Here is a 25,572-nt window from a genome sequence, read left to right on the forward strand (position 1 = left end):
TATACTTGATCATTTATTGAGCATGATCCAAAGCTACATGTGTGTGACAAAAATGTACTAACCTCTAGGATTATTAGTTCATTTGAAGGGGAAATTAATCAGATATTTCAATGAATGAGGTTATGTGAAATGATAAGGTCTTGCCTAACAACATTCTGGGTATTCTTATCAAGTCTGTCTTTACAGCATAGTGTATGGAAGTGTGTCATGAGTTAAACAAGATTTCTGAGGACCTCCAAAAAAAGTTAATACTCACCAGGATGGAAAAGATTACATAACTATTTCCAAAGAATTTGGATTTCACAAGTCTACTGTTAGTTAGGTAGATTTCGTACAAATGCAGGCAATTCAGCACCACTGTTATCCTTCCCAGGAGAAGTTGACCAACCAAGATGACACAAACAGCAAAGCATGTAATACTCTGGGAGGTCTCAAAGAATCCCATAGTAACATCAATGGAACTAAAGACCACTTCATCAAGACCACCAATATCTCTGAGTTGAAGCTGTTTGATAAGGAAGATTAGTTTAAATTCCTTCAAGCCAACATGTAGGGTTCATCAATAGTTATCTATTGTTTAATAGCACTGATTGCACCAAATATTCAGCAACACCATACTGAAATTAAAGTTTTACTTTTTTCAGACACAAATGAGTATTTTTGGATCTAACATTAGAAAAAGTCTAATATTTTTTATTCATTTGAGGTCATATTTATGCAGAAATATTAAATTTAAAAGGGTTCACAAATCTTTAAGCCCACTTTAAACCGCTAAACAGTTGAAATGAAATGAAAACAAATCTGGGAAGCAGATATTCAAGACATCATTCCTATCAAAATTGTAGTGTCAAGCCTTTTCCATTGCTTTAGTATATAGGTAGTCCTCTACAACAGTTCGTTTAGTGACTAAAGTTACAACAGCACTGAAAAAGGGGACTTATGACCATTTTTCACACTTATGACCATTGTAGCATCTCCATGGTCACCTGATCAAAATTCAGGTGCCTGGCAACTGACTCATATTTATGGCAGGTGCAGTGTCCCAGATTCACGTGATCACTTTTTGTGACCTGATAAAGTTAATGGGGAAGCCAGATTCACTTACTAACTTTAACTGCAGTGATTCGCTTAACTGTGGCAAGAAAGGTAGTAAAATGGAACAAAATTCACTTAACAATGTCTCACTAAACAATAGAAATGTTGGGGTCAATTGCGGTCACAAGTTGAGGGCTACCTGTATGCAATTGTAGAATTTCATTAACAATTTGGTATTCAAATTTTGCAAACGTAGCAAATAATGAACATAAAATATTGTAGGAGGGAAAGAGAAGCCTCAACTTGTTTCTGCTACCATTATCCTGCAGTTTATTTCTCTGATTTGTCAATCGCTTACAAGATAATAGGTATAACAATAAAATGAGTATGAATACAGGAAATAGGTACAAATAAATGAGGACAGTAGGACAGGGACAGTAGACACGATTGTGCACTATGCAGGCCCCTTACAGAACTCTTAGGAATGGAGTGAGGTCAATAGTAGTTGAAAGTTAAGGGAGTGGATGAGGAGGTAACAACAGAGTCAGGTAGTGGTTAAATAATCAAGTCTGAAAAATGCAGTCTTCATATACACAGTAAGTTGTTTCAGAATGTATTTCAATTTGGAAATAATACAGTATTCTGTTATTCAGAAGTATCACATAATGCTGGATATTAGCAAAGCCTCACAGTCTGGCTGATATCTCTCACAGCTCAACAATTAGTATATCTAGCTTATGAAAAGTAATACTAAGGTTGCTAGTTTGTATGGAATGTATGAGAAAATCACTGACTCACCCTCGTAAACGTAAAATGGAGTAAAGAGCTACAATATCTCACAGGAGTACACCCCCCTCATTTTGTAAATATTTAAGTGTATCATTTCATGTGACAACACTGAAGAAATGACACTTGGCTACAATGTAAAGTAGTGAGTATACAGCTTGTATAACTGTAAATATGCTGTCCCCTCAAAATAACGCAACAGTCATTAATGTCTAAACCCCTGGCAACAAAAGTGAGTACAACTCTAAGTGATAATGTCCAAATTGGGCCCAAGTAGCCATTTCCCCTTCCTGGTGTCATGTGACCCATTAGTGTTACAGGGTCTCAGGTGTGAAGGAGGAGGTTAAATTTGGTATTATCGTTCTCATACTGGTCACTGGAAGTTCAAGATGGCACCTCATGGCAACGGATCTGAAAAAACAAATTATTGCTCTACATAAAGATGGCCTGGGCTATAAGATTGCCAAGACCCTGAAACTGAGCTGCAGCATGGTGGCCAAGACCATACAGCGGTTTAACAGGACAGGTTCCACTCAGAACAGGCCTCGCCATGGTCAACCAAAGAACTTGAATGCCCATGCTCAGCACCATATCCAGAGGTTGGCTTTGGGAAATAAGATGTATGAATGCTACCAGCATTGTTGCAGAGGTTGAAGGGGTGGGGGATCAGCCTGTCAGTGCTCAGACCATATGCCACATGCTGCATCAAATTGTATGCAGGGCTGTTGTCCCCGAAGGAAGCCTCTTCTAAAGATGATGCAAGAAAAGCCCGCAAACAGTTTGCTGCAGACAAGCAGACTAAGGGCATGGATTTCTGCAACCATGTCCTGTGGTCCTCTGAGACCAAGATAAAACTGATTTGGTTCCAATGGTGTCATAGCGTGTGTGGTGGCAACCCGGTGAGTACAAAGACAAGTGTGTGTTACCTACAGTCAAGCATAGTGGGAATGTCATGGTCTGAGGCTGCACAAGTGCTGCTGGCATTGGCGAGCTACAGTTCATTGAGGGAACCATGAATGCCAACATGTACTGTGACATACTGAAGCAGAGCATGATTCCCTCCTTTCAAAGACTGGACGTCAGGGCAGTATTCCAACATAATGACCCCAAACACACTTCCAAAATGACCACTGCCTTGCTAAAGAAGCTGAGGGTAAAGGTGATGGGCTGGCCAAGCATGTCTCCAGACCTAACCCCTATTGAGCATGTGGGGCATCCTGAAACAGAAGGTGGAGGTGCACAAGGTCTCAACATCCACCAGCTCCATGACGTCATACATCATGGAAGAGGACTCCAGTGGCAACCTGTGAACCTCTGGTGAACTCTTATGCTTAAGGCAGTACTGGAAAATAATGGCAGCCATACAAAATATTGGCACTTTGGACCCCATTTCGACATTTATCACTTAGGGGTGTACTCACTTTTGTTGCCAGGGGTTTAGACATTAATGGTTGTGTGTTGAGTTATTTTGAGGGGACAGCACATTTACACTGTTATACAAGCTGTATACTCACTATTTTACATTGTAGTCAAGTGTCATTTCTTCAGTGTTGTCACATGAAAAGATAAACTTAAATATTCACAAAATATGAGGGGGTGTACTCACTTCTGTGAGATACTGTACTTCCATTTCACAACTGGAAACTTAAGTATTACCTTTTCTTTACCTTTTCCAAATATTAGCAATTGTTTTGTAGTGAGACACGCCTATTTAGGATTATCATCTGCCCTACAGAATGACTCAATAACTCAGCTGTTTCAGTATAAGTTCAGGAATGCACTGGAAATACTGAAATTTAATTCAGAAAAGTCTTAAATAACCCTCTTGGACAGTTTTAAAGATGGTTATGCTATGCTATACTATATGGATACAGAACTGGTTGAGAACTGTTCAGGACTTACAACCACAATTGAGCCTAACATTTATGTTGTCAAGAGACATTTATTGAGTTTGCCCCATTTTATGATCTTTCTTGTCACAATTGTTAAATGAATCACAGCAGCTATTAAAATAGTAAAATTAAGTTAAGTAAATCTGGCTTCCCCACTGACTTACTTGTCAGAAGCTCACAAAAGATGAGGACAAGACCAGGATACTGAAACCATCGTAAATGAGTTGTCAAGCATCTGAATTTTGATGTTAACATTGAGATGGTGCAACAGTTGTTAAGAGAGAAAAACGTGGTCATACGTACTTTTTTCAGTACATAACTTTGAATGGTCACTAAATGAACTGTTGTAAATCGAGGACTATCTATTCAATAAATGTATATCAATAACACAACAGCAAACTGGACATGTTAAAACATATCATGAGGCTCTATTCAACTGTGCTGTTCAATGTGTTTATCAATAACCTGAGTGAGGCATTAAAAATGATTATCACATTTGAAGATGAAAAAGTTGGAGGTTGGTAAACACCATACAGAACAGTATCAATATCCAAAAGGATTTTGTCAAGCTGAAACAATGGAACAAACCAGCCAAGATGAATTGCAACAGCAAATGCATAATCTGTATCTAGATTATAGGAAATCAAAGTAGTAGGAAAATCAGATGTAAAGCCATGGAATGGTGGGGAAACCATACTGAACAGCAGTACATATATTGCTATTGTGTAATCTAAATGCTTGAAGCATCACAATCCAAATATGGAACTGCATGACAGATGGACAAAAACTCAAATGAATTAAAGACAGCAGCAACGTGGATCAGACTGCCACTAGTGTATGGCATTCAGTTCTTTGTGTATACTAAAAAGTGAAGAATGCTCAGAAAGAAATAATGGACCTGGAAAGAAAAAAACTTGCTAGAAACAATTGGAAGTGTTGGGTATGATCAGCCCATGACTGTTACAAGACACAACAGCAATTATATGAAAGATAACAACGTAAAACTCAGGGCATTATTGTTCGAAGTCGTTCCAGAAGACAAGATAAGCAATGGAGTTAAATTACAAGGCGATAAATTTTGGACAGTAAGGGAAAAAAACCCTGATAAAAATAAACAATGGAAAAGACTATTTGGGGAGGTGGTCAATCTTTAGGAAAAATACTTAAACAGCAGCTGGGTTGCCATCTGTCAGGATGCTGCAGTAATAGATCCATGCTCCAGGCAGGCAATTGGATAAGGAGATCTTCACAGTCCCCTACAAATTCTATGTTCTATTATTCAGAGTAAAAGTACTAAAGAATGTATTAGATACATATACTGAATATATGAACAAAATGAAGCACACTAATATCACTTACCTATTCAATTCTGCACTGCAAAAAATTCCAGTACCTTTCCTGAAAAATGAATTTCTCCAATTTACATAATTAACAAAGTGTATGTAAATTAATTTAAAATTTTGCCCCCGTTGGAAAAATGTATACTATTATGCCCAAATAGTATAAAAGCAAATACTATTATAATTAGAGGCAAAAATGAGATTAAATTTTGAATACTCTTACAATTTCTCAGAAAGGTTTAACTCCAGCCAAAACCTGGTTATTTAAATTAATGAGATCAGTTTTTGCAACTAGAGTATTGCACCTCATTATTAGAAAGCAGCTTTCACTGCAAAAATGAACTACTGTACTATTTACTGCCCAGCTAACTGGAGGGAATCCAACACATCTGAGTAAACAATTATTGAGATAGATAAGCTTTGAACTAAGAACAGGACACTCCTAATGCATTTCAGCTAGAAATATTTCCTCCCACTTCCTTTTCTTCAAAAGCCTAACTTGCTGATAGGATTTGTTTTTATTTAACAATTAGGAGCCAGAAATCATCTATCAACAAATTCTAATCTGTTCTACCAATCCTTGGTTTATAAAAGATAGTTTACATTTAGTATAGCAAGAGCTCCCCACAAAACCAGGATAATACAGATACAATAAATCACACAATAGGCAATTCAGATACTGATTTATTTTTACATCTGTAAGTTACATTATAATACCCGATAGGTAAAAAATTGAAAAACTGTTATCTGGGAAGGTTTTTTATGACTCAGTACAAAAGAACAGTATGTAACTCACTGTTTAGCAAAGTTTAAATCACTGTTCAGATTTAAATGTTAATGCTAATTTAAATTTCAATGCAAACTTAAAAGTGTAATGCTATGTACAAATGTTAATCCTAATTAAAATGCAGTCCTCTACTAGTAATATAGCAGATTTACATCAAGAGTTCATAATCATTAGTTTATGCTTAAATGCTCACAAGCAGGGAACAAAGCTAAGAGTTTTCATCAGATCACTGGTTTTACACAGCACACTAAGCTGAGCCAGTTTATAGCTTGGAAGACTATACGAACCCAGGCAATTCAGTGAACCAGCAATACAAATGATACATCAATGCCGGAGGTAGTCCTCATTTAATGACCATAACTGGCACCAACAACTCAGTCTTTAAGTAAAGTGAAACTGCAAGTGTGATTATGATCTTACTTCAGCTTTCTTTTGCTTTATAGACCACAAAGCTACTTTTTCATCACTGTCATAATTGCAAACAGGAAGTTACTAAACAAGAACTACTGTGATGATCATCATCATGTTATCCATGTCTGACTATTGTATTACTTTTCAATACAAAAGTTTTCCCCCCACTAAATAAAATCTACCACTATTAACTTTTCAAAAGCTTTCAGGTTGTCCTTTTTAATAAACTGGGTTGCTTCTTATATTAACATGAAAACGTTACAGTAGAACCTCTGGTCACGAACGCTTCTGACCACAACAAAATCTGACCAAAAAATTCACAAAATTTTTGAATCTGGTCATAAACACAAACTCCAGGGGTGATCAAACATGACCCCTGAACCAGAAATTCCTGAAGACGAAACATTAGATGAAGAAATTGCCAAAGTTATGGAACAAATTATGGCCGTGACCAGAGGTTCTACTATATTTGGGATCCAATTATCAATCACTGAACTTCCATGATGGGTTCTATGGGAGCCACTAAACTGAAGTTCAATCCTTGGAATGCTTTGTAGATTTCTTTGCAAAGATGGCTTGCACTCTTCAAAGCATCAAAATGTGATTCTAAAACCCAGTTTAATAGCAGAGGTCTTAATAAACTAAGCTGTACATTTAATAATGCACCATATCCCTTCCTAGACCAAGACCATTAAACTGGATTCATGCACACTAAAAGCAATGTATGATTAATTATTGTAATATAAGTTTTTATTGTCATGGAGAAATTACCTCTGGTGCCATTCTTTTGCTCTGATAGGTTTTATTTATATTTTAAATTGAAAGATCCACGCTGAAATGGAAAATGAAGGGCTAGGAAAAAAGCTGTTAATAGAGGTTAAAACTATAACCAAAAATTAAGCTTAAACACAAATTTGTAACTAACAAATTTTACTGGTATATTTAATTATACAAAATACTACAAATTCAATGCATAAGTCAGAAGTGAACTATTTAAATTTTCAGACCCTCTGTATTTGTAATGAAATCAGTAGTACTGATCCAGGGAAAATCATATGGATTTGTAAATCTGAGACTAAATTTCAATAATTTATTCCTTTCCCCCCTTTTAATGCTTTACTTATAATTAATAAAAGACAACTACCTGAAACAAAAATTGAACACACATAACATTAGATATTAAAGCATACAACTCTTTCAAGAGAACCTTTTCCCAACTTTAAAATTACAGGTTCCCACCAGGAAATCCAGATCAGACAGACAGACAGACCAATACTGTTTGTGTTAATGTTTATTAAGAAGTTAAGTCTTTACTCCTACACACGCTAACCTCACTGTAACTAAACTCAAAGGACTAATTTCTGAGCAATGTGTGTAGAATCACAGGCAATTTTTTCTTCAATATAAATACAAAGGACAAGACCTGATTACATATCTGTAAAACAAATAGAACAAAAAATGAAGTATAACCTCCACAGCCTAGTAAAAAAACGAAATAGCTGCTTAAGCAATAACAGAAAGCAACTGACAGAAATCAAAGCAAGTTCAGAGATTTAGAAATGCTTGGAACAAATTCCCCACTTTTTTTCTGTGAAACGACATCAAACTACCACAATCCTATTTATACTGAACCTTACTAAATGAGTCTCTCTTGTGAGAAAACCTAAAAGTGCTACTGTATACATTATTGTTAACTTCAGAGCTCATTTACTTTGGTACAGATCACGCAATTAATACATCACATTTATAACCATTAATCTCACTATCACTTTGCTTAAAGTTCAGGGTTTTTTATAAGAAATTAAATTCCAGCAGTTTTATATATTTCATATTTCCTACTATGAAACACCATACAATACTTTATTTCAAGCTACAGAATTACTGCTATCCATCCAAGAAATAAATTCACCAGCTAAAAGCATGCAATTCTGCCCTCTAAACCTAATAATGGAATCTTCTTTCCACCGAGATAAATGTATTGAGCTTCCTAAAAAACCAACACATTTCTCATCATAAGTCACGGGATACACTTCAAATAAGTTTACGAAGTTCAAATCCATGTTACTTGACCTCTGCACCGAGAAGTGGGATTTAGTATTAACTACTTAAATGCATACTTGAGAAATACTCGGATGCCAATCGTTTTTTTTAAAAAGTTGTCATCTCAGTGTCATAAAGAGTCCAATCAAGCCAAGGGCTACGCGCAGACGATTAAAATTATCCCTCTTTTCTAACCCAAGTGCACCTTACTTCAGTTCTGGCTACCACTTCTCTCCCACCTGTATCAGAGCAACAGAAGCCATTGACAAGAAGGGGGAAAAAGGGGGGGGGGGAGAAATGGGGCTAAGCTTTCAAGAACCAAAGCGCGCAGAATGGGACCCCTTCCCGTGCCCCCCCCTCCCGCAAGGATTACTACGGGGCCTCAAAAAGCTCGGCGGCCGTGACGGCTCAGCCCAGCCGGTGAGGCCTGCGTCCCGCTCCCTGCAAGCGGCGCGCGCCAATAGGCGAAGCCAAGCCAGCCAAGCAGGCGGCGAAGGAGGAAAGCGGGGGAGGGGAGGCTCCTGCTGCTGTTGCCGCCACAGCGCTCGTCGCCGCCTCCCCCGTCTCTCCCCGGCGGGGGCTCCTCGCTACAGCCTCTCTGCTCCGCTCTCGGTCATGTGACCCTAACGTAACCGGACAGGAAAAGCCGCCGCCGCCGCCGCGCTGACTCCGTTGTTGGCGCTGCTGCTGCTGCTGCTCCTCCTGGGCTGGCGGAGACCGCGGCCCCCCCTCCCTCCCCGAAAGCGCGAGCCAGGTGAGTGCCGCCTACCCCCCCCACCCCCACCCCCCACTCATCCTCCGAGAAGGCGCGGGAGAGGGCGGGTGGCCGGGAGGGAAAGAGGGAGGGGGGCGCGTGGCGGCGGCGAGGCCCTTTGGTCTTCCCTGCCCCCTCCCCCAATCTCCCGTCCCACCATTGTGCTGGCCGATCGGTCGGGTAGGCCAGGTTCAGCCCCGGAGGAAAGGCAGAAGGCTCCCCGGGCCCTGAGGGGGGCTTTCTCAGCCGAGACCCCGAAATGGCGCCGGTGGAGGCGGCTGCCTCGGGGAGGAGAGGGAGAGGTCTTCCCGGTTGAGGCTGCTAGAGAAACTCCTGCCCTGGCAGAACCTGGTCTGATCCGGGCTTGGCTTGGCCCTGTACGCCCTCGCCGAGCTGAGTAGCGGCCTTTCCCCTTTTTTCTCTCACCCGCGGCGGCAGCAGCCCGGCCTAGGAGGAAGGGGGAGGGGCAGGCGCCGAGGCAGCCGCGCGGAGCGGGAAAGGGAGGGAGGCAGAGAGAGAGAGAGAGAGAGAGAGAGGAAAGGAGGGGGGGGCTGAGGGTGGGCGGCTCCGTCTGCGTCTCCTCAGCAGCCTAGGCGGCCCTGGCGACAGCGGCGGTTCCCGTCTCTCGCGCGCCTAGGCGCCCCAGCCCGCTCGCTCGCGCTGCTTACGTCGTCTCGCGCCGCCGTCCGTACGCCGCCCCGCCGCCTCCGTGCGTTGCGTGTGCGCGCACGCGGCGGCTTCGCGTCGCCTGCGCAGGGGAGAAGGCGGGGCCGAGGCAGTGGCCGTGGCGCGCGCTTGGCCTCGCTGCCTTGCCCCTTTTGCTCCGCAGGCAGCCAATAGAAAATGCCGGCGGGCTGTCACAGTGTGATTCACGGCGGGGGCGGGGGGTGAAGGAAGCTTGCGGTCCTCCACCGCTGTAGGCTGCTGTTTGCCCGCCCCGTTGGCGTCTGCGAGAGTTTTCTGCCTCCTGAGTGGCTTTTTATTGCTGGCGCTTGGCGAGAAGTTCCTCTCTCCAAAGGGAGGGACAAGCCTCTCGGAAGAGGTTCTGCTTTTTTTCCTGGGGCGGAAGATGCTTTTGAATTTTGATCCCACCCTTCTTCAGGATGCTGGTTTTTTTCTTCTTCCCCTGGGCAGGGAAGCAGTGATGCTCTCACAGTTCTCCAGAGAGATCTCACCTTCATTTCATGTTAGATGCTGCCTATAAATTGGAACAATTGTGAATTTGTCATCCAGAAAACAGATATATTCGATTTTATTTTGAATTTAACCTCAAATGAATGCTGTGATTTTTATCTAATTCATTTTCCCGTTGGCTGCAAATTTTCCTGAACAGTTGATTGAATTTGCTGTGCAAAGCATTCATTACAGAAACAAAATATAAAATAAAATATAAAAACATAGCTGAAAACTAATCGAGAGAATTCACTACTACTGTAGCATTTAGATAAAGCTATACTCAGGACTCCTATAAATATTCCCAAATATTTCAAAATGTTATGAGGGATCAACAGTTTTAGAATTACATTTGGTTTAATTCTCTTGATCCTATGCAGCATTTCCAAATATATCTTTTAATATTCTAAAACTACGCATGTATATTTTAACACAAATCAAAACCTTCATTTATTTGCTCTCAAGTTTTTAATTGTAATTTCAACCTGTCCACAAACTGGAAGTATTATGAATGCGATGGCTTTAAATAAATTTGATGTTTTTAGTTGTCTGAAATATATATTGATACATTACTGGCAAACAGGTAATGAGTATTGTTGTGCTAATTATTATGTTATCTATTCTTGCTTTTATTTCCTTTGTTGATTTTAATCCTAGAGATAGTCATAGTTTTGATTGAAATTTGGGTGCTTTGGCAACCCATTCATATTTACAACTACAACATGCACTTTTAACCCCCCACCCCACCCCAATCGTCTTTGCTCTTTTGCCCTGTGCACCAAAGCCACAGCTGATTTTTGTCTCTTCTTCCTCCCGCTATTGCTGAGGCTACCCAACCAAGGCAGCTATTGGCCCTCCTTGTTTTATCTAAGGAGCGTGAGCTTAGTGATGGAAATTCTGGTCCCAATTTGGATTGTTAAGTGCTTGAATGTTTCCTGCTCATTCACAACAGGTAAAAAATAGATGGCTATAAAAATCAGATAAATGGTTTTAGTACCTGTGAATTGTACCCTCCCAAATTTCACATTCTTTGGGCACATGACGGAATCTTTAAAGGAAGATGTTTTCAAGAACTTTTTCTGCTTTACAGATTTTAAAAGATGGATTTGGCCAACCATGGACTTATTCTTCTACAGCAGCTTAATGCTCAGAGGGAGTTTGGTTTCCTGTGTGACTGCACAGTTGCTATTGGTGATGTGTACTTTAAGGCACACAAATCCGTCCTTGCCTCTTTTTCCAACTACTTCAAGATGTTGTTTGTTCATCAAAGCAGGTACTATATACATATATATTGTTAAGCATTAAGTTAGTATAGAGTTACTTTATCCACCTTAATAAGTAACATGCAGTGCAATCTGCAGATCATTTAAGTCAATTAGAATTTAAGCCTTGCTAACTTCATTGGTACCTGATTTATAACTCAGGTTCAGCCACTGTAGTCCTGAAGTGATTCTTCCGGTGTAAATTACAATTTTCTAAGTAGCAGGAAACCAAGGGTTGTTGAAGGGCAGTCCCTAACCATCCATCCCAGAAAGAATCTAGCTTTTTCTTTATATTGGCCATAAGAGAAGCTATAGAGCTTTGTTTGTCCTTTCCAGTCAGATAGTGAGTGTTCAAAGGCAACACTCTGGAATCAGCCAAGAGAATATAGAACTGTGAATTGTTATTCAAAGAAGGTAATTAGGAAGGAGAGTCTGGCCTGAAGAGGATACTGATTTCAAAATGGGCTTGAGGAATTGTTTGCCATCTGCATTTCACTCTCTCTTGCCCTTTTAAATAGTAACCCTGAGGATTAGTCTGCTTTCTGGTTTAGTTCCTATGAATCACTTTAAGAAGTAATCATTGTCTGAAATGGAATAAAAGCATGGGATATGAAAAAAAAATCACACTTTATTCACAGCAGTTGAAATTACAAATATTTGTGATAAGCTGAAGTATATGGTACTTTTTTTTCTGTTATACATCAGTATTCTTCATCTTAAATCTTTACTATTAGAAGATGAAGAATTAGGAACTCCGTTCCATTTGCCTTGCTTATTCCTGTCAGCTGAAAGTTTTGAATTCTTCAATAAGTCATTATCATTTGATTTTTTAAAAATAAGCTGTTAACATACTTCTATACTCCATTCAAGCCAAGGTATAGGTTGTGCAATTATGCATTGGTTCTGCTGCTAAATATAAATTTGCTGAAAAATTGGCTGTAGGAACTCAGATCCTCATTAAGCCAATTAATAGGCAGTCTGTGTCCCTTTGGGTCATTGTTTCAGAAACATTTTCTTGCCAGATTCCTCAGTGCTTTCAAATGGCAGAGCTTCTAATGTATGTGAAAAGTATATGAGAGATTCAGATAAATATCTCTCTTGAAAAAAAATAGCTCAAGTTGAGCTGTATAGCAGTCAACATGCTTTATGATAATTTTTGTGTCATAAAATGTTTTATTTCCAAAATTCAATTTCATGTGAGTCATCGGTCCAAGTTTTTGAACAAATTCTATAAGTTAGCCTAATTGAGGTACCTTGGCTCAAAAAGTTGCCCTATTCTATTAAAGATTATAGACACAAGAGTTCTAGTAAGGTAGTATATAGAGACAAGCTTAGAGACAAACAACCTACTCTCCAATAAACAATTTGGTTTCAGGAAAAAAACTATCATGTAATCTGCAACTCTTACACTGCAAAAACATATGGACTACACAACTCGATCAGGGCAAAGCAATAGACACAATTTACATAGACTTCTGCAAAGCCTTTGATTCAGTGGTACACGACAAACTACTCCTAAAACTAAAATCTTATGGTATCTCTGGACAACTATATAACTGGATAGAAGCATTCCTCTCAAACAGGCAACAAATGGTCAAAATTGGGAGTGTCCTATCAAATTCTGTACCTGTCAATAGTGGTGTCCCCCAAGGCAGTGTTCTAGGACCAACTCTCTTCATACTCTACATAAATGACCTCTGTGATCATATTGAGAGCAACTGCGTTCTTTTCGCTGATGATGTAAAGCTGTTCAATACCACAGACAATACTGCTACCCTTCAAAAAGATCTTGACTATGTATCAGAATGGTCAAACAAATGGCAACTTCAAATCTCAACAAATAAATGCTCTGTCTTACATATTGGCAAAAAAAAAAAAATCAGAAAATAAAATACAAGCTGAATAGTCAAGATCTTGTTGATGATCCAAGCTCTGTAAAGGACCTTGGAATACTCATCTCTAATGATCTAAGTGCTAGAGCCCACTGTAACTACATAACCAAAAAGGCATTAAGAGTTGTTAACCTCATCCTACGTAGCTTTTTCTCTGGTAATATCACACTACTACTTAGAGCTTACAAAACATTTGCCAGACCAATACTCGAATACAGCTCATTGGTCTGGAACCCACATTACATATCTGATATTAGCACAGTTGAGAAAGTCCAGAAATATTTCACAAGAAGAGTTCTCCACTCCTCTACTTGTTGTAGAATACCTTATGCCACCAGACTAGAAAGACCTAGAAAACCTTGAATTATGCCGTCTTCTGTCTGATCTAAGTATGGTATATAAAATCATACATTGCAAAGTCCTACCTGTCAATGAATACTTCAGCTTCAACCATAACAACACAAGAGCACACAATAGATACAAACTCAAGGTTAACCGCACCAAACTTGATTGCAGGAAATACAAGTTCAGCAACAGAGTGGTCAATGTCTGGAATACTCTACCTGACTCTGTAGTTTCTTCCCCAAACCCCCAAAACTTTAAACTGTCTACTATTGACCTCACCCCTTTCCTAAGAGGTCTGTAGGGTGCGTGCATAAGCGCACCGACGTGCCTACCGTCCCTGTCCTATTGTTTCTTTTATTTTTATTATATGTACCCATTTCATGTATTCATAACTACGTATATACTTATACCTATTATCTTGTAAGCAATTGACAAATCAAATAAATAAAAATAAAAAATAAAATAAAGTATATGGATGTATCTCTGAGAGTGGAACACCTCAGCTGAGTCCTAAGCAATCAAGTAAAATGACAAATAAATCCCAATTGTCAAAATATAGGAACTTTTGCATTTCATTTTGATGCTTAAGTATTTATATGGTACTATAAGCTACTGTATTCAGTTGTACTTCCTGAGTCAAATAACTTTTATTTAAAATCAGGTATGTATTGTAACATTATTTCTCTAAAGCTGTCGTTTATTCCTTCACATTTAAGATCTGAAAGGACCGCAAAAGCCTGAGTCATATTACTTAAACAAGTATTGCAATAAATATACAATATTCTTTAAGTGATTACCTTTAAAATTGTAGAACCTTCCTATGTCTAATTACTCCGAAGAAAATCATTGATGTTAGTAAGACTTGCAGGTAGTCCTTGACTAATGGCCAGTCGCTTCGTGACATTTCAAAGTTGTGATCCTAAAAAGCTACTTACAACCTGGATTTGAAGTTCTGATATCCAGGAACCCCCACCCCCCACACCAAGTGGGCACTTGGCAACCAGCCCACATTTACTGCTGTTTGCAGTGCTCTATGATCACATGACTGATTTACGCCATTTTTCCCATAACCAGCAATGTATTCAGGGTAACACTGTCGCAAAGTCATAAAATCTGCCCTGACACACTTTATGATCACCACTACTTACAACTGAAATTGTGGGCTCAATGATGGTCTTACCTATCTGCAGCTTCCTTATCAGTATGTATTAAAGGGGTGCATGCCTCACAAATTGCATGTGATCCTCTGTTGGAAGACCTAGAGGAGGTTCCCAAACACCCTACCAACATCATATTATTTAACCACCCATCCCCCTCATCGTTTGCCAATGTTGATGCTGCAAAAAGTATTTCCATGGATGAAATTCTTATATTTCAGTGGCTGCAGAAATATAGTGACAGCTAGTAATATGCCAAGGGAGGCAACTCTTTTGTACATACATGTGTAAACAGGAGGAAAGCCTGGGCTTTTTGGGCGATAAAGTCTGATTGTTCCTGGAGTATAGGGGATATATTGCTGCCTTGAGTAAATACTATAATATATCTGTAGCATTTTCCTCCTTTTTTCTTTATTAATACTGTAACTTCTTTTTTTGCAGTGAATGTGTCCGTTTGAAGGCAGCTGACATACAGCCAGATATTTTCAGTTACCTCTTGCATTTGATGTACACTGGAAAGATGGCACCTCAGCTCATAGATCCTGTTCGACTCGAGCAAGGGATAAAATTCTTGCATGCATACCCACTGATCCAGGAGGCCAGTCTTGCCAGCCAGGGAAACTTTGCACACCCAGAGCAAGTTTTCCCATTGGCCTCATCATTATACGGTATTCAAATTGCGGATCACCAAGCAAGAAATCCCACAAAGGCCGTGACAGCACCTGACAAGCCTTTGCGAGAATCACGGCCCCAGCTGTCAAGAGTGAACCAAGAACAGGTCCATGAACCCTCCCAAATATCGCAATTATCCCAGATACCACCTCCAAGTTTGCCTCAAGTGCCCCCAACAAATATTGCACCCCCTGACCCACTGCAGTCTTCATTGTCTCCCGAGTTAGTATCAGCTCCTTCTCATCCTTCTCCTGGAGATGAAACCAACATGGAAGCTTCTTCCTCAGACGATCAACCTGCCTCTCTCACAATAGCACATGTCAAGCCAAGCATTATGAAGAAAAATGGAAGCTTTCCCAAATATTATGCCTGCCATCTTTGTGGTCGACGTTTCAATTTGCGAAGTAGCTTGCGTGAGCATCTCCAGATTCACACAGGAGTGCCCTTTGCATCCAACCAGCACGGGGAAAGTAGCATTCCCTTGTCCCTGTGTAATAATGCTCCTGATAAAGATGCTATGGAAGCGACTGAAGCCGGAATGATCAGTGATAGTGAGTTGCAGCAGATCTCAGATTCACCCATAATTGATGGGCAACAGCAAGCAGAAACCCCTCCACCCTCAGATATTGCTGATATTGACAATTTGGAGCAAGCAGATCAAGAAAGAGAAGTGAAAAGGCGGAAGTATGAATGCTCCATTTGTGGACGTAAGTTCATTCAGAAAAGCCACTGGAGAGAGCACATGTACATACATACCGGCAAGCCTTTCAAGTGCAGTACTTGTGACAAAAGTTTCTGCCGGGCCAATCAAGCTGCTCGGCATGTATGTCTCAACCAAAGCATGGACACCTACACTGTGGTGGACAAGCAGACTCTAGAGCTCTGTACATTTGAGGAAGGCAACCAGATGGACAACATGTTAGTACAGGCCAACAAACCCTATAAGTGCAACTTGTGTGACAAGACATTCTCCACGCCTAATGAAGTTGTCAAACATTCTTGCCAAAGTCAGAACTCAGTCTTTACTTTAGAAGAGGAAAGATCCATTCTGCTAAGTGGAGATGCTGAAACTACAGAGAGTGATCATTCAGTTTTAGACTCTATCAAAAAAGAACAGGAAGCAGTATTGTTAGACTGATCGTGAAACTTGGGTTTTGTTTTGTTTTTTTGTAACAAAAGGTTATGTTTGTTTATTCATATTTTTTATTAAACTTATCTTCCTCCCTCCCCCCCCATAACCTCATTTGACATGAAAGGAAGTCTTTTCCCAGTAAAAGCCTAACATTAATAAAGGGTATTATATCAAATTATAACTATTGATTTTAATGATAAGAAAGAATATATGTTCCTTATCTTGGAAACTATGCTACAATGATAAATGGCTCAATGACAGGACTGTAAACATTTGAAAGATTGTTTAATTATATGCTTGAATGCACTGAGAAAGTGAGAAGAAAACTATGTTGGTCAAGTTTCAATTGTTTATTCTCAAACCTGATTACTTGTTAGAGGAAGATTAGTTAAGGAAATTGAATTCCTAAGTGGAATGCCTATAGTTATGCCTATTAGTCATTTTACAAATGCTCAAAAACTCCTTTAATAGAAGCAATTCATTTTTTTACCCAACACGATTTTTGACAAATGTTTACGTCCAACTCAGTCCGCTGATATTATGTCCATTCACAAATAAGAATATGATCCTAAGCACAGGTGAGTTGGGGGTAGATCCTATCCATGGTGCTCAAACTTTTAAGCAAAATGTGTTTAGGATCATATTTCATTAAAAGAGCAGTAATAATGTGATGGCAATCATTTTATATGCATAATGTGTGTGCCTGTGTGCGTGCACAAGTGTATATATTTCAGGCATGTATGTACTGCATGCACCCTTTTCAAATTGATTACTTTTTTGAATAACTGAACTGTTTTTAATATCAGTAAAAATACGCTTTAGAAGCGTATTTAAATTACACTGACCATATGACTATTTATATCTCATTGACTTGAAACGAATAATGTTGAAATTTATTATTGCTCAAAACCTGAAGGAAGTGAATTAGAAGATCTCTACAAAGTAGTCCTTGTACCCAACTCCCTATGGGAGTAACCGTTTTCAGCCTGTTTTTGAGATACAGAAAAGAAGAAAAACAATCAAAGCAATTGTCTGAATTTACCTGATCAGATCAAAATTAAGAGAAAGGGAAGCTGACCTTACTTTTTAATTACTAGCATCATTTTATAACAGAACAAAATAGAAGAATGACCAAATTTATCATGGTTGGTTTTCAGGTTAAAGTGGAAATTCTAGTGGCATCCTCTCTTCTTTGTATTACATTTTTGTAGGTTCCAGTCTGGCAAAATAGGCAACAAATAAAGGGTTGTACAGTCACTTTGCTACGGACAGTCTATCCACCATTAAAAATCAGGTTGTTGATTTTTATCTTTAATATATAAATATATGGATATTCTCCAATAGGCTAAAAAAACCCTAAATTGACAAGAGTTTTCTAAAATCCCACAAATGCAGGCAAGTATTTTGATGGGGGAGAAAGGGGAGCAGATATTGCTCTGCTCTTGTATACATGTTTTGTTTAAGTATCATCTTTTTTGTGTCTAGATATGTTCTCCAGTTTGTAAGTTTTTATACTTTATTTCACAGAATAAAAATGGTATAAAACTAATTTTAGTTTTTGTCAAGTCAGAATGATTTATTGTGTTCCATCACTGCGCATATGCTACCGACTTTTGACCTAAGGATTTCCAACATAGCCAAAAAGAGGTCTCTTGCACTGATCGTGGTAGCTAATTCTGTGCTGAAGCAGAAGTAGCAGTCGGCACTAGAGAAGCAAACCTTGTGGCATATAGGAGCACTACACAATTGGGTGTTTAATAACACCTGGGTTGCTCTTGAATTCTTGTGCCCCATCTTAAACCTGTATTTCTGCAGTTCATTTGGAAATTTAATTCTAATGGGACTTAAATGCAGCTGCCCTACCATGTAGCAATAAGAGTGGTAAATAGAAAAGTATGCGATATATTAGCAGGGTTCAGTTACTTCTTAAATGGAACTATCTCACTTCCCCTCACTGCCATCAAATCATTGCCATCTGTGAGGGAAAACAATATGTAGTGCTCCAGGTACTGTGAGCCAGCAACTTCCATGATCTTCACCTTATTTATATTGATTAGATGTATCTGGAATGGAAGTACATCATACAGGCCATACATGATCCGTCCCCTTCAGAAGTTTATTCAGAAATGTGATGAGTGGAATTCCCAATGGCCCACAAATTGACACCAATAATACAGTAGCTGTCTTAGCAGAGAATAGAATAAAATAGAATAGATTTTATTGGCCAAGTGTGATTGGACATACAAGGGATTTGTCTTCAGTATATAAGCTCTGCATTTCAGGTGATAATGTCAATTGTTCCTGCACAGTTGAGCCAGCTTGTTGAGATGGCTTTATTGTTGAAATGAGCATTTTTATCCTTCTGGTTGTCTAGGTTTTCTTTGTTTTTTATATTTATTAATATAGGGTTTTATATCTGATATCTCTTTTTACATAATTTTGTTGTATGCCACCCAGAATTGCTTTTGGTGAAACAAGCAAATATATACATTCGATAAATAAAATAAATAGCTCTAAGAAAAGCTCATGTACTGACTAACCAAGTAGCAGATAGAAGGCAAACATTTTGTTGGTCCACTGTCCTATGCTTAGAGACTTAAAGATATTAATAAAGCCAGTGGTCCTAACAGCAAGTTTAATTCTATCACACAGCAGAAGCCAACATGTCAGGATGGGCTGTTTGAGTATAGTATATTATTTACTGAACAAATTCATTGCCAAAGCTGTTAAAAGACCACCTATAAACTAGGATCTGGCTGTATGACAAGATTTGAAAGTCTTTCAAAATAACCAATTCCTTGTGTGTCCTATCACACTTGGCCAATAAACAATTCTATTCTAATATTAATTTGAATTTAGCAGCACAGTTTCATGTGTCTTAAGTATGCAGAAATTGCATTGCACTTTATACTGTATTTTGTGGGATCAGGTTTTGTGGCAACTGGTCTTGTTTCTAGATGATTATTGTAATCATGTAATATTCTCTCATATGATTCAGTTCATTCAGTAAAGATGACTAAAATAGACAAAATCTCTTGATTGAAAATCAATACTTTTAACATCTGGCCTAATTATCTTCATGGTTTACATTAGACAACATTTTCAGTGGCTTCTCTTTTCAGTGGCTTCTCAGCAGCAGGAGTCAGTCTGAGTACATGCTAGAAGATTTCTGGCCTTTGGAAGTAAGATCAAAATGAAAAAAATAAAGAGAGATTTTATTATGGTGAAATCTCTTGCCGAATATCTTGGGGTGGATGGGTGGATAGTAGGTATTTGCCTGTCTGGCAAAAATGTATGCAGAAAATATAGTAAAATATAAGAAAAATATAGACATTTTCAATTTACTGCTAAATTTAGTTGCATATCTGGAAAAGGAGACTGAAAAATGTAACTGAAACATTCTCATCCTTGGTATTATGTATTATATGTGCTGTTACTACAGGCAGGAGCTTACATCACAAGAAAAGCATTGATTTATTTGGCTAGTGGGAATCAAAGATTGCAATATTACCTGTTCTAAATATAAATATCTCTTGATCCTAAAAACTGCGCAGTTAAATATTCTTCATTTATCATAGAATCCACTTCAAAATCATTCAAGACATACTAAAATCCATGTTCTTATAAAAAATATAGATGAGACTGTTTACCTTTATCCCACAAGAAGGCATGCCAGCCTTTTTGTAAATCATGCCCTTCAAGCATTAATATTCTTTTCTTTCTTAAATTAATCCAATCTCTCACCCATACTAATATTGCTGCCTTATAATAGAGTTCCCAATCAGGGAGTCCAAAGCCACCTCTGCTTCTATTATCCTGCAAGTCTCTTAATTTTATTTGTGCCTTCCTACCTGATCAAATAAATTAAGATCACTCTATTTAATTGGAATTGTTTGGAATAGGTAAAGTATTTTTGGTAGAATATTCATTTTAATAGTTCCTACCTGACCAAATAAATTAAGGTAACTCTATTTAATTGGAATTGTTTGTAAAGTATTTTTGGTAGAATATTCATTTTAATAGTTGATATACGCCCTAATAAAGATAATTGTAGAGTCCCCCACCATTCCAAATCTTTTTTAATTTGTTGAAATAATTTCACAGAATTGTCTTCTTTTATTGAGCATCTTGCTGTTAACCATATTTCTAAATACAGTATAATTTTTTTGTAATTTGTAATCCAATTGCATCTTCTAATTCTCTTTTGTGCTTTATTGTTATATTTTTCACTAGCATTTTAGTTTTAACTCTATTAATTTTAAGGCCTGAAACTTCTCCATATATCTCTAATTCCTGTATCAATATTGGTCCAGATTCCAGTGGCTCCTCAATTAAAAAAGACCAGGTCATCCGCAAATGCCTGTACTTTATAATCTTCCTTTTTAATTTTTGCTTCTTTTATTTCTGGGTTTGTTCTAATTTTGATTAATAGTGTCTCTAATGTTAGGATAAAGAGCAGAGGTGACAGTGGACATCCCTGATGAACTTCTTTCATTATTTTAAATATTTTAGTAGAATATTCATTTATTACTTCACTAGCCTTTGGGAGGTATATACTGTTTCTATCATTTTTTCAAATTTGCCTCCAAATTTCATCTCTTTGACTTGTTGAACGCTTTTTGGACATCCAGAAAAACAAGGGTCACTTGTTTCTCTGGATGCACTTCATAATATTCTAATATATTCACTACCGTTTTAATATTGCAGTATGGAGCTTCAGTGGTGCGGTGGTTAGAGTGCAGTACTGCAAGCTACTTCTGCTGCAGCCAGCTGCCTGCAATTTGGCAGATCGAATCTCACCAAGCTCAAGGTTGACTCAGCCTTCCATCCTTCTGAGGTTGGTATGAGGACCCAAATTGTTCGGGGCAATATGCTGACTCTGTAAACTGCTCAGAGAGGGCTGTAGAGCCCTATAAAGCAGTATATAAATCTAAGTGCCATTGCTATTGTCTCTTATTTGTCTTGATGGTAAAAATCCATTCTGGTCAGAATGTATAATCTCGTTCAGTATTTTTCTCATCCTCCCTGCTATAATAGTCATAAAGATTTTGTAATCAGCATTCAAAAGTGAAATTGACCTGTAATTTTGAATTTGATTGCCATCGGTACCTTCTTTTGGGATCACAGTGATATATGCTTTCTTCCACATATCAAGTATTTTAGCTTCCTATAAAGCCTCGTTGCACACTTCCAGTAGTACTGGTTCTATTAATTCTCCCGTATTTTTGTATATTTTCCCTGGTAAGCCATCCAGCCCTGGGGATTTATTAGCCTTTTGTTTATGGATTGCTTCTTTTAGTTCTGTAATCGTTATTTCTCTGCTTAACATTATTCTTTTTTCTTTGTCTATTGGTGATTCTCTATTTTCAAATACTGGCTTATTTTATCTATTGGTGTTTCTTCTTGACTTTAAGGTTTTCAAAATATTTTTGGATGATCATCTTTTTCCCTTCTTCATTATTTTGCAAATTGCCCGACTCAACCTGAAGATGGTGTATTATTATTTTCTTTTTTTAATTTGTAAGCCAGCCATCTTCCTGGCTTATTTGCATATTCTAAAAAAAAAATGCTTCATGAATTTGAGATCCCTAACATCATCCTCTTGATCTAATAGACTTAATTTGTGTTTGGCCAAATTCAATGTCTCACTAATCTGTTCATTCCCTGGGTTTATTTGAAGTTTATTTTCTAGTTGTCCGATTTCTGTCTGTAATGAATTGTACTGTCTCTTTTTCTCCTTATTCTTCTTTGCTGTGTAGGCTATTGTAATCCCCCTAGTGTATGTTTTCATTGTGTCCCATAGGATTTGGAGTGAGGTATCCTGTTTCTTGTTTTCATCAAAAAATAAGGTCAGCTCACTTTCAGTCCTCTGAGTATACTCTTTTTCTAGTAAGATCTGGGGGTTCATCTTCTCCCTTTCTTTTCTGACCTCTCCATATTATTAACAAGGGGTTATGATCCGCCCAGGTATTTGGGAGCATTTCAATCCTCTCTATCTTCTTACCTATATCTCTATTCGCCCATATCATATCAATTCTTGAGTAAGATTTGTGGGAGTTCAAATAAAAAGTAAATTTCTTTTCATTCGGGTTTAATATTCTCCACTATCAGTCAAGTTTAATTCATCCACCATCTCAAAGAAAAATTTTGGTAATATATTCCTTTTGTTTTGTTTTCTTGTTTTGTCACTAATATAATCTTTTTTTTATATCAATTATCTATTATAGTCATCCACTATACACACATTCCTCTGGTCTATTTCTATGATCTTTTCATAAATTTTCTTAGAGCATTCCTTCTGATTCTTATTGGGAGCATACATATTTACTAACAACATCAAGATTGTATTTAATAAAAGAACTAATGGGAGTGAGAAAGCTAGTATCTTAAACCCAGAACAAAATTTGTAATTGGAGAAGATTTTATAACAAAGAATACTCTTAACTAATTTGTGAACACTTACTACTGAAAATTTTAAATATTGTAAGCACCTAAATAGACTATCTAATCGAGAGAACCACAAGCTCATTTCCACCTTCACCTACATTAAACTGTCTTATTTATTCTATCACATCTAAGAGATTCATAAAGAAATGCATTTTTATGTAATCTATACTATTAATTTTCAGGAAAAAAAATGTTCTAAGCAACCTATAAGTTAACTTAATCATTGGCTTTTTAAAGAAAATTATATTTATGAAATGCCACGATGTTTTATTTAATAAAAGAACTAATGTGAGAAAACCAATCTCTTGCACCCAGAACAATATTTGTAGCTGGAAAAGATGATGTTATAACAAAGAACACTCTAATTAAATTGCAGGCATCTGTTATTGAAAATTTTGAATATTTTATGCATCTAAATAGACTAATTGAGAGAACAAGCTCCTCATTTACATCTTCAACTACATGGAACTTTACTTTTTCTATCACATCTAAGAGGTTCATAAGGAAATGCATTTGTGTAATCTATACTATCAATGTTCAGAAAAAATGTTTTAAGGAGCCTTTAGGTTAACTTATTCATTGGATTTTGAAAAATAAAATAAACTTTATGAAATACCACAAGGTTTTATTTAAGAAAAGAACTAATGAAAATAATGCAAGACTGTAGAGATATTATATCTCATTAAATTTAAGTTACTTACTAATTATCATGTTTCAGATTAAAAAATTAACTTATTATATAAATTTCTATTGATTATGAGGAAAAGGGAACGTGTTCCCCCTTGGGGTTTTTTTCACTTTTAAATATGTTTTCCTTTTCAATTTTCTGCCATCCTTCTTGTAGTTCTATATTTCAGTTTTTCTTGAAATTCATTAAAGCTGTATTCAATCAACTTTCAGAAAAAATATTCTAAGGAACCTATAGGTTAACTTATTCATTGGATTTTAAAAGGTAAAATAACAAAATAATAATTTTGCACCCAGAACAAAATGTGTAGCTGGAGATGATGATGTTATAACAAAGAACACTAATTACTTTAGAGACACCTATTATTGAACATTTTAATTATTATAAACACCTAAATAGACAACAAGCCTTCCTTGTTTCCATCTTCAAGTAAAATAAATTTTCTTATCTATTCTATCATACTAAGGAACTGTGGGACAACAAATCAAAGGTCCAGAAGGCAATATATTTGTGTAATCTATACTATGAACTTTCAGGAAAAAAAATATTCTAAGGAGCCTATAGGTTAACTTATTCATTGGTTTTGAAAGATAAAACTTTATGAAATACCACTCAACTGGAGTGAACAAATCATTTCATTATGCTTTTCTGTCATGTCTAAGAGCCCATAGGAGCATATGCAAGCTTTCATTATTTAGATTTGACAAAAAAATGTACACATTGGAATGAAGAAGCTACTTTTTGTTGGCATATACTTGAACAGACTGACAATTTTTAAACATTTTGATGAGGTCAATGTGATGTAGAAAAGATCAGATTTTTCCACTACTCCAACAGAAATGTGGAAGCAAAGAGATCAAATTGAAGTTCTAGAAGGATATTATTTGGCAGGTTCATGATCGCCATTCTGGCCAGGAAGAAATTACTCATTGCTGATATGGCCTCTTCTTCCCTTTGGCACCACTTAATAGTTTCTGATGAGGAGACAGGGCTTATTATCCCTTGTGTCTTTCCTCACTGATGCATTTAAAACAGAAAAAGATGCAAAAGATTTCCTTACACCAAAATAACTGATTGATCTTTGGATGCCTGGATTCCACTGGGTTCTATATAAATGAAGAACCACTGAAACAGAATGGTTGAATTAAATATCTGGTAAAAGAAACAACTATTTATAAATTGTTGGCTAAATTTTATGTTGCATTTACAGTTGGCTGAATTTCATGATTTTTCGCTATATGGAAATTCTAAACAACATCTCAGTTGTCTCAAGACATTTCAGTTGTTTCTTCAGCATAAGACATTTTGGTTATCTTTTCAATGACTGAAGTTCCTTTCTGAGTTGTAATTGCTTCTGAGGTTAACTCCAGGTCCCCGATTATAGTATCACTAGTAATATCCTTTCTAATTTGTTGCACAAGTTTAGTAACCATTACTGTTTTGTCAATAATTCTAAGTCCAGAATTCTGCTCAGACTATTCCTCATTATCATTCACATGTTTAGTGGGCACAGCAGTTAGTATCCAAGATATAAATATTTCTTCAATACTTATAACATCGTTTTTCTCTTCCATCCTTGTTTTAGATTTTCTTCTTCGAGTTACTAATCTTTTAAAAGATTCCCATCTCAAAATTTCCTCTGTTTCAGATGGATTTCCTGTTTGCTCTGGTGAAGATACCATTGTCCTTTTCAACCACTTTTGTTTCTTTTTTTCTCTCTTTCTCACTTTTCATTTTTTCATCTCTGGCTCAGAAAGAA

General features: G+C 37.5%; 2 protein-coding genes across 2 annotated transcripts in view; one reads left to right on the forward strand and one right to left on the reverse strand.

The window, feature by feature from the left end:
* DCPH1 (damage control phosphatase 1) overlaps nucleotides 1–9,786 on the reverse strand; it is a 50,430-nt gene extending 40,644 nt beyond the window's left edge. The window contains exon 1 of the mRNA XM_087939435.1: nucleotides 9,714–9,786. The gene's annotated coding sequence lies outside the window, so the exon portion shown is untranslated. The remainder of the gene's footprint in view (nucleotides 1–9,713) is intronic.
* Nucleotides 8,703–18,227, forward strand: ZBTB2 (zinc finger and BTB domain containing 2). The gene is made up of 3 exons (XM_026705007.2): nucleotides 8,703–9,045; nucleotides 11,309–11,491; nucleotides 15,316–18,227. Exons 2-3 carry the CDS (start codon nucleotides 11,319–11,321, stop codon nucleotides 16,682–16,684), a joined length of 1,542 nt encoding a protein of 513 aa, XP_026560792.1. The 5' UTR covers nucleotides 8,703–9,045; nucleotides 11,309–11,318; the 3' UTR covers nucleotides 16,685–18,227.
* The last annotated feature ends 7,345 nt before the right edge of the window (nucleotides 18,228–25,572 follow it).

This window comes from Pseudonaja textilis, chromosome 1 (genome assembly GCF_049901715.1).
Source record: "Pseudonaja textilis isolate UNSWEBS1 chromosome 1, rPseTex1.2, whole genome shotgun sequence".
Taxonomy (NCBI): domain Eukaryota; kingdom Metazoa; phylum Chordata; class Lepidosauria; order Squamata; family Elapidae; genus Pseudonaja; species Pseudonaja textilis.